The sequence below is a fragment of the Lynx canadensis genome, chromosome A1 (assembly GCF_007474595.2).
Source record: "Lynx canadensis isolate LIC74 chromosome A1, mLynCan4.pri.v2, whole genome shotgun sequence".
Lineage (NCBI taxonomy): Eukaryota > Metazoa > Chordata > Mammalia > Carnivora > Felidae > Lynx > Lynx canadensis.
The window spans coordinates 6796786-6817448 of NC_044303.2; the positions used below are offsets into that span (position 1 = coordinate 6796786).

The window sequence follows — 20663 nt, forward strand, 5'->3', positions numbered from 1 at the left end:
TCTCAAACACAAACATTTAAAAAAAAATTTTTTTTTAAATTCTGTTTTAAAAATTATATTTGCTAGGCATGAAAAAGACCTAGAGAACAGACAAAAACACGCTGTCAATTACTAGTAATTAATTGATGGGTCATAGGTGGCTTTTAGTTTCTTCTTTACACATTCCTGTTCACATATATTCTTTTCATAATCAGCAAAACAATAAAATTTTTTCAGAGAGAGAGTGGGGGGGGTAGGGTGACGGGCAGGGGAGGGAGAAAGGGAGAATGAGAATCTTAACAGACTCCACACTCAGCGCAGAGCCCAACGTGGGGCTCGATCCCATGACCCTGGATCATGACCCAAGCTGAAATCAATAGTCAGATGCTAGACGAATTGAGCCGCCCAGGTGCCCCAAAACAACAAAACTTCTTATTAAGTATCCACGTAATTAATGAAAATATTGCACAGCTGTTAAAGGCTGGGGGGGGGGGCAGGGTAGGGATGGAGCAATTACAAAGAGAGGGGAAAAAAAAGAAAATCAAGCCACTGGTTAACCACTTCCAGATGTCAGCCATTATCAGGTTAATGCAAAGTTTAAGTATAAGCTCCACCGAGGTAAAGCTCCAGTGCTGCCTTGTAAGTGAAGTTAGAGATACTTAAACTAGTTAGTTTAAAACATTCTTAAACTAACCAATTGCTATTCCCCTTAAAAAAGTACAGTTCCTTAAGTTCCTACCTTGTTTCTGAAAGGACTTGAGATGGCAACACTCCTTTTAACTCATCTGTTAGGGGTGGAACGTGTTCCCCAAAAATGTGTTAAAAAGTCTGACCTCCCAGGAGCTCAGGGTGACTTAATTTAGAAATAGGGTCTTTACAGAGATAATCGAGTTGAAATGAGGTCACTGAGGTAATCTCTAATCCGATAGGACTGTTGTCCTTACAAAAAGGGGACATTTAGACACAGACACACACAGAAGGAAAACAATCTGAAGAGCCACAAGGAAGACAGCCATGCGTAAGCTAAGTTGCCCCAGAAGCTGGCAGAAGCCCAGAGAGGTCTGTAACAGATGCTTCTCTAGCACCTTCCGAGGGGCCACAACCCTGCTGACACCCAATCTAACTTCTGGCCTCCAAAGCTATCAGACAATACATTTTTCTCGTTCTAAGCACTGTCTGTGGTACTTGTTACAAAGCCCTACGAAACTAACACACCCCCTCTAATAAATTCCATGTGGCCAGTCACCCTCACATCCACTGCCTTTTTAAAGGGCTCGTATGGAAATGTGTCGAATAGATATGCAGTGAAACAAGCACAACAATATTCATAGTTTTACTTCGTTTTAGTTTGCACTGAATTTCCTTATAAATGCCTTCTGTGACAATGTTTGTAATGAGGGTGATAATATATTCTCAACTGAGGCAAAACCATTCTGAATTAATCTAATCATTCTGACTGACAACACTGATATACTATAAAGGAAACGCAACTATAAAGCAGCAATACGTCCAACTGGAAGGCAGAGGCATTTTACATAAACCAGAATGTAAGAAGATGCAAGTCATAAACACCAAGAGACCACAGGCACTGAAAGTCAAAGTCAAGGAGAAGATCTGGAAAGCACAAGAGAAAGAGACGTCATCACTTACCATGGAATGTCAGTAAGATTAACAGCTGACTTCTCAGCAGACACAATGGCAACAAGAAGGCAGTGGGGTAACGCATTCAAGTGCTCAAAGGAAAAAAACCATCAACCAAGAACACTAAATCCGGCAAAGCTCTCAAACTGTGAAATACCTTCTCAGACAGAAAAGGGAAAAAGAAAAAATTGACAATTTTTTGCTAGTGGCCACATCTTACGAGAAGTACTAAAGGAGATTGTTCAGGCCGAAAGCGAGTGAACTCAGACGGTAATTCAAGCCCACACGAACCAAAAAGGAAAAAAAAAAAAAAAAAGAAAAAGAAAAGGAAAAGGAGGACCCGTAATGGTAATTATTTCACTACGAAAGGCAAAATAAACACATTTTTTCTTCCTTTCATCTCTCAACTGATTTTAAAAGCAATTATATAAAAAATGTATATAAAATATTGCTGGGACTAGAATATACTGCATATAAATACACATGTGATATAGGTACCAATAACAGCTTCCCGTAAGAGGGGAGTAGGAGCAAAGCTGTAAGGGACAACAGGGTTAGGGATCAGAAATTGTAAAGTACTAATTATAACCGTGTGCTTGATGAGCTTATGACATTAACAGATGTAATATGCACACCAATCATGCCAGGAAAGGGGAGAAAGGAAATGGGCCCATGAGGGAGTAATTCCTCTATTCCACTGGAATTAAGCTAGAATAAAGGTGAAGCCGATTCTTAAAATTTACGATGTATATGGCAAAACCTAAAGCAACCACTAAAAGTAGACGCACCCACAAAAAAAAAAAAAAATCAGTAATGAAACTAAAAGGCTACATTAGAAAACATTCACGTTATGCAACAGAAAACAGTAAAAGGGAATACAGGGGAAAAAAGACATGAGCCGGGAAAAAATTTGTAAGACCTTGGTAACTGGATTCAAGCAGATTAAAGCAGGCATCTTCAGGTAGGTGTCCTCGCCAGCCCAGGCTGCTGTTAGCAGACCCGCCGGACCAGGAGGCTGAAACAACACACATCTATTTCTCACGCTTCTGAGGCCGGAAGTCCCCGGATCGGGAGGCCAGCACAGCTGGTCCCGCCCACAGCCCCCTCCCAAACTGCGCACCGCTAACCTCTGGTGGATCCTCACCCGACAGAGACGCGGACAGACAGCTCTCGGGGTCTCCTCTAAGGACAGTCCTTTCATTCATGAGTTCCACCCCTGCGGCCTAGTGCCTCCCAAAGGCCCCGCCTCCATCACCTCTACCATTTTCAACATAGGAATGGGGGGGGGCCTTCAGGTTGCTAATCAACTGACCTTGGGATAGGAGATTATCACATGAGTCACATGTGAGTTACATGTGAGTTACATGTGAGTTACAAGGGTCCTTGTAAATGTGAGGCAGGCTGAGAGTGGTGTGGTGGGACAAAGCTGACCAGCCTTCACTGGCTCTGTAAAATGGAGGGGCCACCAGCCCAGGAATGACAGCAGCCTCCAGAAACAGGAAAAGGCAAGGGAAGAGTCTCACCCCTGGAGCTTCCGGAAGGGAACACAGCTCTACTGACACCTCGTTAGCCCAGGGAGACCCATTTCAAACTTCTGGTCTCAAGAACTGCAGAATAATAAAAGTTTACGTTGCTTTTGGCCACTAAATTGGTGGTAATATGTTACGTAGACAAATTTCTGGTTCATCTTAAACATTACAAACAGAAATCAATGCACTCTAATAGCCTAAATTTTAAAATTAAAGTGACTGACCCTGGTTAGTTCATCCAGTTTTCTTTTTTTTTTTTTTTTTCAATTTTTAATGTCTATGTATTTTTGAAGGAGAGAGAGACAGAGCAAGAGCAGGGAAGGGGCAGAGAGAGAGGGAGGCACAGAATCCGAAGCAGGCTCCAGGCTCTGAGCTGTCAGCACAGAGCCGGATGCGGGGCTCGAACTCGCGAACCTCGAGATCATGACCTGAGCCCAAGTCGGACGCTTAACCGACTGAGCCACCCAGGCGTCCTATTTCATCTACTTTTCTTAATCATATGCTTAAAATTTGAAGTTGCTTTAATAACAACAAAAGTAAGTGCACGACTTCGAAACAGAACATATTAAAAATGGGAAAAGAAGAGAAACTACTTTGTCTAGCATTACTGTACAATCACAATTGAGTCTTAATTCAGATGCAAGAATTGTATTAGGATCCCATGTATTTATCCATTTGTAATATCACAAAATTATGTTTACGTATGAAAAAATTTAAACTTTGTTTTAAAGCTTACCCTGACTAAATAACTGCTTTAGAGTGCAATTATGAAAATATGCTGCATATGCAAGAAATTCACATCTACACAGCCTTAAACATGATACAGAAAATAGGTCTACATCCTCTCTAAGCATTTTCTATATTTCTTTCAAATAAAAAAACTTACAAAGGCAGTTGAAACTCTATTCTTAACCCCTGATGAAATGCTGGATCCAGGCAATTATTGCAACAGTTGCTAAAATCATTAGGTGAAAAGCGGCTGGGGAGCTGCATAATAGGAGTCCCGCTGACAACACCTGAACCCACGTCAACTTCCCTTGCACGAGAAGACACACGGACCTCCCAGTGTGACGGAAACACAAGTACACATCACCTCTGACATGTTCTCTCACCACCACCCACCTCCTCACTTGTTCCAGCCCTGCCAAAACAAACAAAACAACCACGACGACTCTGGATCAAGCCTCCAGATGTACCAGTGCACAGAAATACACGGGATGGAGGAAATCCTAACCACCACCAAAAGGATGCAATCGACAAAATGCAGAATACGAGGGAAGCTATGGGACACTTGGATTTCTTCAACTGGTACACTGTTATTTACAAAAAGGTTGAGGGATCCATATTCAAGAGATAAAACATCCAGGGGCGCCCGGGTGGCTCAGTCCGTGAAGCATCTATCGCGATTTCGGCACAGGTCCCGATCTCACAGTTCTCAATATCGAGAACACGGAGACTCGCATAGGACTCATGCTGAGCATGAAGCCTGCTTAAGATTCTCTCCCCCTCCCTCCCTATGTCCCTTCCCCCTCCACTCCCCCTTCTCTTCCCTCCATCCCTCTCCCCCGCCCCCCAAAAAAAGAGACAGAACATCCAAATGCAACGAATGGACCCAGCTATATACAACCATTTGAGATAATCAGGCAATTTCAACAATGACTGGATTGAGGGTATTAAGAAACTGGGGGATGAGGGGCGGAGTGGGCAGTAAATGCTACTGTGGTAGTACTGGGGGGGAGGGGGTGCTCTACATTTATATCACCAGTAGTCCAGTGGCAAAAGCACCAGATGGAATTTAGAGAGATCTCAGGCAGAATTCTAACCTTAAATCACAGACCACACAACTGTAGTCTAAAGTAAGCTCTCTGTCCATTTTCTCATTTGTGAAACAGGATACCACTATCTATTGGCCCATTTCACAGATTTTACAGTTGCTGAAAAGATAAAGTAATAATAAAGTGGTCTAAAATGTAAATAATGATCTTGGTGAGGCTTCTTCACAGCAGGTATTTGCCATAAAAATATATTCTGCATAAACTATTTTGACTAATGACTGACCCACAGTAACCAGGTTCTGTTGAGTTTTTTAAAATACATTTTCTACGGAACGAGCCCCTCTGATCCTTTTTTTGCTTAAGTCTTACATACAACAGGCTAAAGAACAGTAGGAGTGCCACAGCTGAAAAGGACGGAAGTTCTCAGACTTGTCTTTCTCTGTCACTCGCTACTGGGGAGACAAGGGGTGGGTGTCCTTTTTATGAGGTCTCCCACCTTTCTTTACCCGCTGGGTCGAACGTACTTCTTTTCACTAACTCACTGTAGCCCAAAGGAGAACTGTACGCTACAAATGTGATTATTAACCACATACGAACGTCTTTTTCAAAAGTACCAGACAACCTTCACGAGGTTTTTTGCCTAAACCAACACAACAGAGTCAATTCAACTAATCTGAGGACAAAGCTGCTGGAACATTCAACCACTTATGTAATTCTCATCACTACTCTTATTTGCTAGCTGTCTTCACTCATTCATTGGTTCTCGCTCCCTCCCCCAAACCCTTTCCCCGCCCTCATTTTCCTTCGAGCTACCTCTCAAATCCCCCCAAGCTCCTTGTCCACCACTCCCAAGAGCCTCCTCCGGCTTGAACGGCCAGCCTGCCTTCCGGGTAAGCGTCCAGTCGGCGGCACCTTCACCTTGCCACGTGGGAGTCTGGTCTCCCAACTAGACTGCAAGTCCTTTGAGGACAAGGACGGAAAGGGAACAAGCCCTACATTCTACATCCCCTGACTCTGTGAACACTCACGGATTCCGACGGCCCCACTGCTCTTAGGGAATGAACGGGACCCCCCCCCCCCCCCCCATAAAGGTATCTGTAGTCCTAACCCTCAGGACCTCACAATGTGACCCTATTTGGATAATCCAGTGAGAGGTCATTAGACTGGTCATTAGAGTGGGCCCTAACCCAGTGTGACTGGTGTCTTTACAAAAAAGGGGAAACGTGACAGAGACAGACAAGAGGGATGGCCATGTGAGACAGGGGCACCGGGGGAAAATGCCAAGCAGAGATGAAGGCAGAGGCCTGGGGGATGCATCTATGCCAAAGACTGCCAACGAGCGCCAACAGCTTTGGGAAGGGCGGAGAGGGCTCTCCCGCAGCCCTCCAAAGACCCAACTCACGGCTGACTCCTGCATTCTGGACCTCTGGCCTCTACAACCTGGAGACAATACCCTTTGTTATTTGAAGCCACTCGAGTTTGGGTGCTTTTAAGAAACTAATACAAACGGGGGGGGGGGTGCCTGGGTGGCTCAGTCAGTTAGCCACCGACTCTTAATATAGACTCAGGTCATGATGTCCACACTCCGGAGATCAAGTCCCGCACTGGGCTCAGTGCTGATGGCACAGAGCCTGCTTGGGAATCTCTCTCCCCCTCTCTCTCTGCCCCTCCCCTGCTCTCTCTCAAAATAAATAAACATTAAAAAAAAAAAAAGACCTAATACAAATGGGGTTTAAGAAAATGAAAATGTGGGTTACTGGAGGGATTGTGGGAAGGGGGATGGGCTAAATGGGTAAGGGGCGGGGCGCCTGGGTGGCTCAGACGGTTGAGCTTCCGACTTCGGCTCAGGTCATGATCTCACACTCCGTGAGTTTGAGCCCCGCGTCGGGCTCTGGGCTGATGGCTCGGAGCCTGGAGCCTGCTTCCCATCCTGTGTCTCCCTCTCTCTGACCCTCCCCCATTCATGCTCTGTCTCTCTGTGTCAAAAATAAACATTAAAAAAATTTAAAAAAAAAAAAAAAGGCCATCTAGTGTGTTGTCACACAAGAAGGTTGCCAGTATCCAAGTGTGGTTACAGGGTTAAGGCTTGATTTTCATAGAGGGGGGGGAAAAACCACATCAGAAGTCAAGACTGCTTCTTCCTCCAACTTTCTCTTCGTCAAGTTGACAAAGTCAAGGCATAGACTTTACCAAGCATGGGAACATGTCAGGTCTTTGTTGAACTGGGTTCCCAGTCTGGGAGATGTAAACCTCCTCAAATTTAAACAATGTAGCGAGTCAAATGAAACTAACTAATAAAGGAAAGAAACTGGTTAAAAAAAAAAAAGTGTCTTTTCAGGAAGTATATGCAAATAATGACAATAAGAATAATAAATTTACCTAGCAGAATCAAGGCACAGTATTTCTGGGTTTTGATCAATTATATCTATTTAGCCTTTGACATTTCAAAATTGTTCCAACTTTTGTTCACCTTTAAATAAATAACCCTGACTACTATCAGTCTGAGAACATCACCAGGGTTACACCCTTAAGTCCATCACATAATGAATGACAAACACTCCATTTCTATTCCTCACCAGTTCCTAGACAAACCATCATTCAAGGCTGTAAGTTGCAAACATTCTAAATATTATACCTTGGAGAACCTGGGTGGCTCAGTCAGTTAAGCATCGGTTATTGATTTCAGCCCAGGTCACGATCCACAATTCATGAGTTCAAGCCTCATATCGGGTCCTGTGTTTACAGTGCAGAGCCTGCTTGGGATTCTCTCTTTCTCTCTCTTTCTCCCTCTCTCTCTCTCACTCCCTCTGTCCCTCCCCCACTCTCTCTCTCAAAACAAACTTAAAAAAAAAATATATATATATATATATATATATATAGTATTTTGTTTTCCAGAAACAAGAACACCCTTCTTCCCCTACTATTTCAAAACATTTTCCTCATGCAAATTTCAAAGTACCAATTGCTATCCCCAAGGTACCACCGTAATCACCCTGCATGTATCTTCATAAAGCAAATTAAATACCAGGGAATCTTTCCAACATCGGCAAAAAACAAAACAAAAACAAACATTGTTGTGGAACAATATTCTAGAAAGACAGTAGCTTCTTCAAAGTTATGCCTAATCTTTTGAACTGAGATAATCACATACAAATCAGAATAACTGTTTTTGTCTACAGAATCTCATATTACAAACATATTTTCCATTCCAAAGAACAGAAGGCTTTTATTTTATTCTCTCCTTTTGCCCCTAGAACCTCCTGCACTGCTTACTTGATATGTGCCCAGATGGGCTCCTGGTATGATCGTAATTTGAAAGAATTACAAAGTTCTCTCGTCAAGGATCCCTGAAAGACCCACACAGACCAATACTGTAGAAATGAACAAAATTTACTTTCCATAATTTTAGACCTTCAAAAAAATGCCACTAGATGGGAATTACAGGACATTTGCTGACATCAGAAGTTAACTGCTCTCAGGATGCCTGGGTGGCTCAGTCGGTTGAGCGTCCGACTTCAGCTCAGGTCATGATCGCACAGTTCGTGGGTTCAAGCCCGGCATCAGGTTCTCAGGTTCGGCATCAGGTTCGCTACTGTCAGGGTGGAGCCCGCTTCGGATCCCCTGTCGCTCTGCCCCACCCCCACTTGCTCTCCCTCCCAAAAATAAATAAACATAAAAAAAAAAAAAGTTAACTGCTCCCTCACAGCACAATTCAGTAAACAATTGTATGTTAGTAAGAGAGCCAAACCCACAAATACCTTATCAAAGAAAAAACAAAACTCTCTATTAACCATAAATTTACGAGCCATTAGATTAAAAAACAGATAAATAAATAACCTAAAACTTTGCCTCATCAATCACTTGCGCATCCTAAGGCCAGGATCCGTAAAATACTCACTTTCAAACTTTGACGTGACTACACTCTGTCAAAGCGAACTTGTGAGCCCCGTCTCTTAACTCCCACAGTTCATGGCACTCGCATCCTCTCCTTATGAGGACAAGAAGTCCTATCAATAATGGTCATATAATGATTTTAGCTTCTATTTATAGCTCAAAGGCCTTCCACATGAATCATCTCATTTCACATGCATCCACTCATGGGGTCTAATGGGAATTACTATTCCATTTCACAGCTGAAATCCAAGTACCAATAATTAATGAAGTGGGACTCAAACCCACACACACACACACACACACACACACACACACACAGCTTAGAAGTTAGAGACAAAAATTCCCAAATTCTTGTTTAAAAAAGAAGGAGAAACAATTTTGTCCCAACCAAGATAGCTTCAACATATTGGCTTGTGGACATCATCACAGACTTGGAAGTCGAGAACTCTGGACCCCCATCCCTAGTTGCTGTGGTGGCGACCTGAAGCCTAGGTCTCCAACCTGTGAAAACGGGGTTACTATTACCTGAGCCTTCCTAACCCTAAGTGGATCTTCAAGACGACAGCCAGAGAAAGTATGAAGCTAACAACAACAAAAAAGCCCTAAATAACTTTGAAATGATCCTGAAATATCTCAAAGACCAGTCTATACATAGATTTGGTTTTCTTAGGTATGGCAGCAGTGTTGCATTGTTAGGTATGTCGTCTTTTTGTTTTAGGCAGGTTTCTTGTTTAGCAATATTTTGGCTTTTATCCAACTTCACAGTCCCTTCACCATAATATAGAAAAATTTAATCTGTTTAGATTTATGTAATTAATGCAGTAGGGCTTATTCCACTTCATTTTTGTCTTCTGTTTATCACTTTTTTTTCCCCCCTTCTTGTTTTTCCCATCTTCCTGCCCTCAGAGTTTGAGTGCTGGTTTACATTTCTGCTGGTTTGGAAGCAAGAAAATTTGTTTCTTGTGTGGACTCGTATTTATCTATCCTTGAGTTTTAACATGCATATGTAACTTTAAATTTTCTAATACTGGGGCTTGTGGGCCCGGGGGCGGGGGCGGGGGGGGGGGGGGGAGAACAAGACCTTTAACAGGTTTTAACTACCCACTGAATAGTTTTCTACCCCATCTTGTTACTGTCATCTTTAAAAAAAAAAAAAAAAGGAACTTTTAATAATCAATGTAATTAAATACACTGACACATTTTTATCAATTCCATTGTTTCATGATCCCTACAACTTTCCTCTGAACTTACATTTTCTCAGGCTAAATACACATTTTAATGATATCTAAAGAGAGTCAATAGTTGTTGGTAAACTCTCTTGGTATTTCGTGGTCTGCCCCTTCCTCCTCTCCAGCCTCCAAGGATTCCTTCCGTGCAAACCAGCTACAGATTCTAAAAGCAGCACATCATCTGTCCCATGACTGCATACCTTTGCTTGCATCTGGAATCCCCCCTTTCTTGCCCATGCAATACATGACTTCATTTCACAAAACTCAAATCTCTTCTGTGAAGCTTTTCCCCTGAACTCCTCTTCTCTCTCCCAGAGTGGACCACTTTCTCTTTCGCGTGTATGTATCATTACTTATGCAAAAACCATCTCCTTACACTCGTCTTTTGAGTCTACCCTCCTTCCCAACCTTTTTCTCATCGTGGTATACACAGACAATAGTAACCGTAGAGCCCACAAAAATATACAGATAAGGCTGTTCTCACCGGGATGTGACTGGTCAAGGATCCCTGGTCAATCCAGATGGCTCCTGGCTGCCCAGTGGCCATGAGGATTACTTTCTCAGCACATCTATAAACCAGTCAGGACACACTCCAGGGGAAGCTCTGTGAGGCCAGGGCTTATCATGGTCATCTCTGTATTCTCAGTACCCACACACACCCTGATAATCGTGTAGTTCTCCATTCAGACTTCCTGAAAGTACTTACTGAAGAAAAGGCACTCTCTACACACACCCCCAAAAAACCCAAAGAACAAAAAAAAAAGCACGTCACTATCAGCTTAATAATAGTGCCCATTATTCCCCCGAATAGTCCCCATCCTCCCATGGAGCACACTTACTATCAGGCAGAAGACTTACTGGGTCACTAAAACACCAAAATAAAATCAAAGGCAACAGTACTCTAACTCGGCTAAAAGATGCTGTGATTTAAACCAGCATTCACAAGCATGAAATGCATGGATGGTTCCCGCACCTAAAGCATTTTGAGAAGAACATCTGTGAGCCATCACTGAAATAAACATCACTTCTCGGTTTAAGTTGGACATAAATTTTTACTGGCACGCAGCCTTAGACATGTGGATTACTACAAACGGGATTACCGGCAAACGTCTACACTCTGTAGCCACTACACCATTTTTTAAAAAACAGCTAACGGTCTTTCTCACAGAGAAGCGACAGAAGAGCCTAAGCCAGAGAACATCTAGGATCATGAAATCATGAAGAGCTGCAATCAGGTTCTCTTGTCAAATATCTCGTACTTGACATTATCACAACGTTCTTCTGGATGGAGCGCGTCTGCGAAAGCAAAGACTTAATAACTTTGCTTTTTCCAAAGCAAAGTGTACTTAAATGGTCTCCCCTCACCTCCCTCTTTAACACAAAGCCTAAGCGTGGGGCTTTAAACGATCAAACTTTAGTTTTAGGGATTTTCAACAACACCGTGTGTCCGGTTTCAAGTTTTCAGTCCAGCAACCCATACGAAACTCTTCACAAGGTCTAGCATTTACCTTTCTCTTACAATCCTTAAAGTACTTTACAGATATTAAATAATCCTGTTCCAGCCGTGAGGCGGGGAGAGAAGTTTTAGATAAGATACGAAAGTAGGCTGGGTAACTACACTGCAGGCCAGCAAGAGACGTTGTTCCAGGAGAGGACAGAGGCATGAACAATAGGAAGATATGAAAGGAAATAAGGCCTGAAGCTGACTTTAATGCACACAGCTCGTTCTCACAGGGGCAAAGAGTTGGTGTGCTTTTTCTCTCTAGTATAAAGAATAAGGTAAGATTTCTCATCGAAAGGTGGTATTCCCAACTTACCTAAACTTCTAAAACATGGTTGAGAATGTCACAAATTAGACCGTTTTTATTCCCAGACAAAAGGAATAAAATCTTTCTACAAACTATTCAAAACAGAACGACAATCTACATTCTTGGTTTGTAACATCAGACTCTGTTCCACCTCAACATAAATCTGTGCTTTCACAGTGTAATATACTACCACTAAGCTATTTCTTGTGATGAAAATGAACTTCAGGAACTGCACTGCATAAAAGAAATTTCAATTCTGCTTACTAACATTTGTTGAGGCCACGAACATTAATCAGTAGTGCCCCAGGATCCTTTCCAAATCACTTTAGAAGGGGAGAATAACAAGAACCTCCACCGCCATTACATAAGTGATTACCATGAGCCAGATAGAATTTTGTCGTCGTCAATTTTGTCGTCGTCTTCTTTAATTTGAGAGAGAGCGAGCAAAGGAGAGCAGGAGAGGAACAGAGGAAGAGAGTCCCAATCAGGCTTCACACTCAGCATGGAGCCCAAGGTGGGGCTCCATCCCATGACCCTGGGATCATGACGTGGGCCAAGGTCAAGAGCCGGACCAGGTCAAGAGTCTGACGCTCAAACTACTGAGCCGCCCAGGCTCATTTTATCCCTATTACACAGATAAGGAAACCATTGCAGGCAGAAGTAACTTGTCCAAGGTCACACAACTAAGTAAACAAATGTGGAACCTCCATCAAGGGCAATAATTCAAAATTCTTTTGAATGATATCAGAAAAGAAGAAAATTTCAAACCTGAGTAAATAGTTACATAGAATAGCCTGCTAATGAATAAAATGGCAATATCACTAACTTCTACTACACGTTTTTCAAGGAAGAAACACGCATTTACTTTGGACTGTAACTTTCCATGAACAAAACTGGGAACCTAGGCATAACTCATATTTAACTGTATCTAATTCCACGCTCCTTATATTATCTAAAACAGGATTAGAAGCAACCTACTAAATGGGAGAAGTATTTGCAAATCATGTATCTGATAAGGGACTAATATCCAAGGTATATATAGAAAGAACTCATTCATAGAGTCAATAGCAAAAAAAAAAAAAAAAAAAAAAAAAAGAAAATCTGATTTTTAAAATGGGCAGAAGATCTGAACAGACTTTTTTCGAAAGACATATAGATGGCCAACAGGTCTATGAAAAGATGCTCACCGTTAATCCTCAAAGAAACGCAAATCAAAACCATGATGAGATACAAAACCTCATACCTGTTAGAATGTACCGAAAACACAAGAAGTAAGTGTTGGTGAGAACATGAAGAAAAGGAAACCTTTGTGCACTGCCGATGGGAACATAAACTGGTACGACCACTATGGCAAGCAGAATGGAAGTTCGTCAAAAAAATTAAAAACAGAACTACCCCATGATCCTGCAATTCCACTTCTGGGTATTTATCTGAAGAAAAGGAAAGCACTGACTCAAAAAGATACAGGCAGCCCTATTTACAAGGGCCAAGACATAGAAGCAACCTAAGTATCCACTGATGGATGCATGAATAAAAGAAATTACGGTATATGCATACAATGGAATATTACTCGGCCATAAAAAAGAATGAAATCTTGCCACATGTTACACCATGGATTGATCCAAGGGCATTATGTTAAGTAAGTCACACAAAGAAAGACAAATACCATATGAACTCTCATATGTGGAATCTTAAAAACAAAAACAAAAAACCCCCCACCTCATACACCTCATAGACATAAAGAGAACAGACTGGTGGTTGCAGTGGAAGGTGTGGGGGGAGGAAGGTAGTCGAAAAGTAAAAAGAAAAAATTAGTACATAAAATATGATTAAAGCTTCCAAAATGATAGTATCAATAATTTATAAACTCTCAAAGATCAGAGTATTGAGTTTTAGATCAAAAAGGAAACATGAGAGATATTTATTAAAGTGTCTAGTCTCATCCCCTTATTTTACAAATGAGAAAATTCAACTGGGACTTTTGAGAGAGACTTTCCCATATATACAGATCTAAATGTCAAAATGTGGACGAGAGGGGCGCCTGGGTGGCTCAGTCAGTTAAGCGTCCGACTTCGGCTCAGGTTGTGTGATCTCACAGTTCCTGAGTTTGAGCCCCGCTCGGACAGCTCAGAGCCTGGAACCTGCCTCGGATCCTGTGTCTCCCTCTCTCTCTGCCCCTCCCCCGCTCATGTTCTGTCTCTCTCAAAAAAAAAAAAAAAATGTGGACTAGAATTTACCTTCTGGTCCAACTGTTTTAATATACCATACTTTAGGATACACAACAAAATACTAGATTAAATTTCTGGAATTAAGCTACTAAAAGAAAATCTGATTTAGACTGTAGATTAGACTACCTAAAGCTGAAAAATGGTTTCTGGAAAGGAATTAATGCTGCTAAGTAAACAAATAATACTGTTAAATAATCTTTCCTGAGACTGTAAAAGTTTCAAGAGAGCTAGAAGAAATAGGACTTCAAAGCCAGGAAGAAAGAAACATGCAAGTAACAAAACGGAGATGCACTTCATCTCTGGGCGCCCCGTCAAAGGCCTGGAATCAAGTAAGACAACAAGCCATGCTGTGATCAAGTCTGGCTGAAACTGACCACGTGGGTCATGGTAGGGTAAATCATTAACCTGCTCTGAGACCCAGTATAAAAAGATTAGCCAGAGGAGGAAGGTAAGCAAAACTACATGATACAAAAGAGAGTCTTTATACACATTCCACACACTTGAATACGGTATTTCAAACTATACTTTTAAAGCATGTTAGAAGTTTCAAATCCCAATGGTCTTACCTCCGCTTGTGATAATAAGTACCTAAGATTAGAATAAACCCACCATCGCTCATAAAATTCTATTTCTACTGGCTATATAACTTTATCCTCTAATGATCAATAAATAACCGGTCAACAACCTAGTAGCCTATCACCATACCTTACTGGGTTAACAATCTCGCCATATTATCATTTTAAATATTAAACTCTCCGTGCTTCCCCTGCCACTGTACAAACGTAAAACCTGGCAAGACAATCAGTCATGGGGAAAACTGAAATGTAAAATTTTATCTAGGGTGTGAGCTCAATTAAGTTCTTTTAAAAACGACAAAATATGCTCTGGCAGGTAAAGGAAGTCATTTTCTTTTTGCTTAAGAGTTTTCAAACTCTTTTTTACAGAATATTTTCCAAATCTTCTGTAAGGAGAATGAATAATTTTTAATAACGAAAATATATCTTAGCCAAAATCAGAAGACTAGCAGGCTTAGATAAAACTTTCATAATACTTATTCTAAACGTTTTCTCCACTAAGCCTCCTCAAACACATGCTCAAGCACTCTTTATCAGTATTTAACCATTTACGTGATAAAAAAAAAAAAAAACTCCTTATTTTTGAAATTTTTCTCTCTAAAATTAAGTTACAATAAAAACAGCAAAAATTAGGAGCGCCTGGGTGGCGCAGTCGGTTAAGCGTCCGACTTCAGCCAGGTCACGATCTCGCGGTCCGTGAGTTCGAGCCCCGCCTCGGGCTCTGTGCTGCTTGCTCAGAGCCTGGAGCCTGTTTCCGATTCTGTGTCTCCCTCTCTCTCTGCCCCTCCCCCGTTCATGCTCTGTCTCTCTCTGTCCCAAAAATAAATAAACGTTGAAAAAAAATAAAAAAATTAAAAAAAAAATAAAAAAAACAGCAAAAATTAGTAAAACAACGGCAACCCACTTTGAATGTTCCATAGAAACACGATTATATACTAATAAAATATTAGTAAAAATTATTTTAATGAAAGATTTACATCCACCCTATTTCCTGAGAAAAAACAAAGAATTTTATTATTTAATATAATACTGTGAGTACATGAAGACACGATCTCTCTCTCTCTCTCTCTCTCTCTGACACACACAAACACACACACACACACACACACACACACACACACACAAGGGGGGGTTGAGGGGCGGCAATCACCATGTCACAGGATGTGAGAATTTCTCCTTCCTTTCCTTTCCTTCTGGAGTGATGATTAACTGCACTGACCATACGTCCATCTTAAGTCTTACTGAGTGACCTCGATGAGACTCGAAACCATAAGAAAAGACAAATAGCCAGCCTCACCCGTGACTTTCTTTCAAGAAGTAGTTTGAAGGTTACCATGCGTCGGGTGCTGTGCCAGGGACTGGCGTTTAAGAAGTAAACCCGTCAGACCCAACAAGAGCTAACCCGTGGCCTTGGCCTCACGGACACCACATTGTAATGGCTCTCCCTACTCCCTGCCCCGTGACTGGGAGTGAGCAAGCAGCCAGGCCGGCGTCACCCCCGGATCCACCACCTTCTACCGGCAACAACTTCTCCTTTATCCAGTGCCCCTCCCCAACAATCGCTTCCCAGCCTTGACTTCTACAACCCAAACAGGAAACAATAATGGTCAGCTGATGCTAACATGTATGAGAGAGTCCCCACTGCTGTGCTAAGAGCACCTGCCTCCGTGTAACGGCCAGGACCCATACTATAACTTCCTAGTCCTGTCCTAGGCCACCCAAAACTGCTCTACCAACTTCCACCTCAATTTTCAACCCTTGATATGTATCCAGTCACTTTTCCCATCATTTCACAATTATCACATACACGCTATTAGGTAGCTACTCTGTGAAATCTGAAGCCGGCAAAATAAACGTATACTATTTTTTTTTTTTTTTGAAGTCTGAGAAAAAGAGAGAGAGAGAGAGAGAGCACACATGCAAACGGGGAAGGGGGAAGAGGCAAGAGAGAGGGAGAGAGAGAATCCCACCCAAGCAGGCTCCCCACTGTCGGCACAGAACCCAGAGTGGGATTTGAACCCACGCACTGTGAGATCACGACCTGAGCAGAAATCAAGAGCCAAAGGCTTCACCATCTGAGCCAGCCAGGCACTCCTGAAAATATATTATTTCATGGACAAATAATAGCATGAGGTATTTCTAGAGATATGTTTGCAAATTTATTATTCACTGCAATCTAAACATAATCACTCATTTAAGCCAGGCTACAACACTAACTTAAGAAAAACTGATTTTCACATGTTAGCAGAACAATGGTGATCCAGGGTAAGACATATCGAAAAGATTTGTTTTTAACAGCTACTTAATCCAAGGAAGGTATTGCCAATTTGCCCAGAGACCTTACGTCGACAAATGAAAAAATTAGGTAAACTTTATTTTCTAGAACAAAATTCCAACTCATCATAAATATCGCCAAAGATGCCGATTCTCTGAGTAGTAAGCATCATTCTCCTTCGGTCCAACTCCTCTTCCGTCTAACACTCCATACACACCCCCAACCTCATCCATGCCAACCAAACTCACTTCCGCCAGACATGGGTAGGAGAAACGCAGGGCTCTGGGAAGCTGTTCTATTGTATGCAAAAGTTAGCCCTACACCAAACTGCAGAAATAAATGAGAGTCCTTCCCCGCAAGGCCTTCACAGTCTAATAAAGAGACAACAGAAAAATTTTCAGTACAGTAGGATTAATGCCACTGAGACTACAAAAATTCTGTGAAATTATACGAGGGGGAGAGAGGGTGAGGAGGGACAAGGGCAGGATTAGGATAAGGCTACCAGCTTGAGAGACAGGTATGCCCTCACCAGACAAGAGATGAAAGGAGAGTGTTCCAAGCTTAGCAAAACAGCACCTACAAAGGCATAAAGGTAAATATCTTTGCTTTTCTTGACTGTCAATTTTGTAACTCTCAGAAGATGGGTTGCAGTCTTCCCTCAAGAGATTATAGATTACTGTGGGGTGCTTGAGCGGCTCAGTCATCTGAGCGTCCGACTTTGGCTCGGGTCACGATTTCACAGTTCGTGAGTTCGAGCCCCACGTCGGGCTCTGTGCTGACAGCATGGAGTCTGGAGCCTGCTTCGGATTCTGTGTCTCCCTCTCAGTCTGCCCCTCCCCTGCTCATGCTCTGTCTCTCTCTCTCTCTCTCAAAAACAAATAAACATTAAGAAAAAAAAAATTTTCTTTAAAGATTACAGATTACTTTGAGATATTTAGAGTTATTTTGGGAGTGCATCAGAATTTATTCAAATATGAAGACAGACACATCCAATTCTAACACTAGTTTTTGGAACAATCTTATTTGACCAGGCACTGATATTTCCCTATTCACCAGTAAGACGCACAAATACATGTATTAAATGCACCTGAGTGAAAGCCCTAGCAAGAGATTAAGAGTCTAACATTCTTCGGGTCAGATGGCATGGCTTAGTGTTTGACTTGGCAAACCTCTTCCTCATTCTCCTAATCTAATTAAAGCATATATATTTATTGTTATGTTAACCTGAATATTGTTTGTGTCCCTCCACTAGAATATATACACTATGAAAAGCAGGGACCGCCCTGATCACGACTGTTCCCCCCAGCACTCGGCCAGTCTTGGCACTTAGCAGGTGCTAAGCATGTATCTGATATACTTGAGTGAACAAATGGTCAGTAAAAAGGAAACACATCGCTCCTGAAGCAATAGACTCTGACAGTGAACTATGACCAGACAATCTGTATAGCTCAGCAATCTGGCAAGATTATCACTTTCAAAGACTTAATTATCACATTCCTTCTGAAACAAGATAATTGGCACACCTAAAAATAATGAATCCAAAAGATCCTGGGGAATCGTTTTAATCTAGTCCCTTTAACATCACTGCTTTCCTAAACCGTATATTTATGAGAAAGAACAAACATCCATTTGGGGAAATGGATTCTTCAACGGTTCACTCTTCAATGATTTAGTACTGTGCGATTTTAATCCCACCTGACTTCAGCCATTTTTTGTGCTGTTTCCCAAGCGCGCAGTATAGATTCTGCTTCTAAAGCATCTTTCCAATCTGATTCGCCCCTCCTTAAAGAAAGGCATGTACAATGTACTACTCTTAAGCCGAAGATTGCTTGGGGAGCTCCTGTATGCGATCAGGTGCACAAAAAGGGCCCGCAAGACACAAAACAGAAGGAAAGATTTCAGGAGTCTTTAATAACACAATCACTAGGCCCACGTTGCAAAGAGTAACTTTCTTTCCGTGAGGGCTCCCAATTATGATCCCTACATGGTGGCTCATGTGCAGCTAATGGAACGAATTTGCCCCATCGCGTGGAAAACTGTGGCCCTTCTGGCCAATCACAAAAACGAGATTCAAACGCCCCCACGTTTTGCTTTAATGAATTCGGGACTTTGCAACAGGCATTAGCACTTGTCCCTTAAAGTCTATTTCAAAGCCCCCAACGAAACCCCAACAACGAGCCTGTACAGAAATACTTCCAGCCACACGCAGATGTGTCTGGTGTTATTAAAGTAAACAACCGACGGGAGAGCTTAAGCTGTTTTCAAGATTAACGTGGATTCGCAAAGACGAGACTGCCACCTGGACACATGGCTGGAAAACGGAGAGCTCGTTGCTCAGCAAGAGCAGAAAATAGGAAAATTTTCAACAGCACTTATTTAAAGTTTCCACCTTCACACACACCCCCTTCCCCTTCGGCACCGGGTGGGGGCCTCGGCCTCGCCAGAGGCGCGGGGAGGAAATCTGCACTTGACTTCCGTCCTCTCCCGGCAGGAATGAGACCCTGCCTTCCTGCCCCGCGGACCCCCCACCCCCGCCCGGGGCCACCTCCCCGCTCCGCGCACCGCCAGACGGAAACGGAGAGGCGTCCTTCCACCTCCGACCCCGGCCGGGGGCCGCGCGCCCACAGCCCGGGGTGCGCCTCGCCGCTCCGCCCCGGCGCCGCGGGAAGACTTGAGCAGTTGAGCCCGGGGGCGCCGACGACCGGTGCCCGCGCCCCGCCACGTCCGGCACGGTCGCCCCCGCGCCGGCCACCCTCGCGCCGCCCCGGCTCGCCGGGCGCCTCCCCGCTTCCCGGGGGGCAGCTGAGCCCCCGCGCTCCCCGCCCGCCGCCGTCCAACCGCCCCCGCCCGGGCCGCGGGCCCCGGGCCCCCGCGCTAGGCCCCGCGGGCCGCCCGGGCGAGGGGCGGGAGACAAGGGCCGCGGCCGCCCGCCCGCCCGCGGGGGTCCCGGGCCGCCCCCGCCGCCCTCCCGCCGCACCTACCATGGTACAGATGGAGGCGAATTTGGAGACTGTCATTAGGATTTCCATCCGCCCAACGCCATCTTCCACCCAATCACAGCGGCGGCGGCGGCGGCGGGCGGGGGAGGAGAGGAGCCGGGCCGCCCGCTTGCACCGCAGCCCGCGGGCGGACCCCCAGCCGCCGAGGACCCACGCACCGAGCCTGCTCTGCCGCCGCTGCCGTCGTCGCCGCCGGCGCTCCGGCACTCCCCGCCTCGGGCCCCAGTCCCCGCCCGCCCGCCCCCGGCTCCTCCCCGGCGCAGGGCGCAGCCGCTGCCTCGGGGCCCGCGCCTGCCCGCGAAGCCGCCCGCCGTACACCCCGCCCTGCGCGCTGGGGAGCCTGCTCCGCGGCGGCCCTAATGCCCGGCCAGCCCGACAGCTGCGCGGCCCAGCGGCGCGCCCCGCCCTCCCGCCGCGCGCTCCGACCGCCCCGCGCGGCCCAGCCCTCCCCGCTGCGGCGCGGCCCCGCCCTCCCGCCGTGCGCTCCGCCCTCCCGCTGCGCGCGGCCCCGCCCTCCCGCCTGTGCGCTCCGACCGCCACCGCGCGGCCCCGCCCACCCCCGCCGCGCGCTCCGACAGACCCGCGCGGCCCCGCCCCTCCCGCAGCGCGCTCCGACCGCCCCGCGCGGCCCCGCCCACCCCGCCGCGCACGCCTCTTCGGCTCCGGAGCGCGCGAGCCGGGGAACTCCGGCGCGGCCCCACCCCGCGCACGGCCGGACCCCGCCTCCCGCC

At 44.6% G+C, this 20663-nt stretch overlaps 1 protein-coding gene across 1 annotated transcript in view; it reads right to left on the minus strand.

The window, feature by feature from the left end:
• USP12 (ubiquitin specific peptidase 12) overlaps positions 1–20177 on the minus strand; it is a 104567-nt gene extending 84390 nt beyond the window's left edge. The window contains exon 1 of the mRNA XM_030308196.1: positions 19915–20177. Coding sequence (XP_030164056.1) covers positions 19915–19962 — 48 coding nt within the window. The 5' untranslated portion in view covers positions 19963–20177. The remainder of the gene's footprint in view (positions 1–19914) is intronic.
• Positions 20178–20663: the final 486 nt, after the last annotated feature.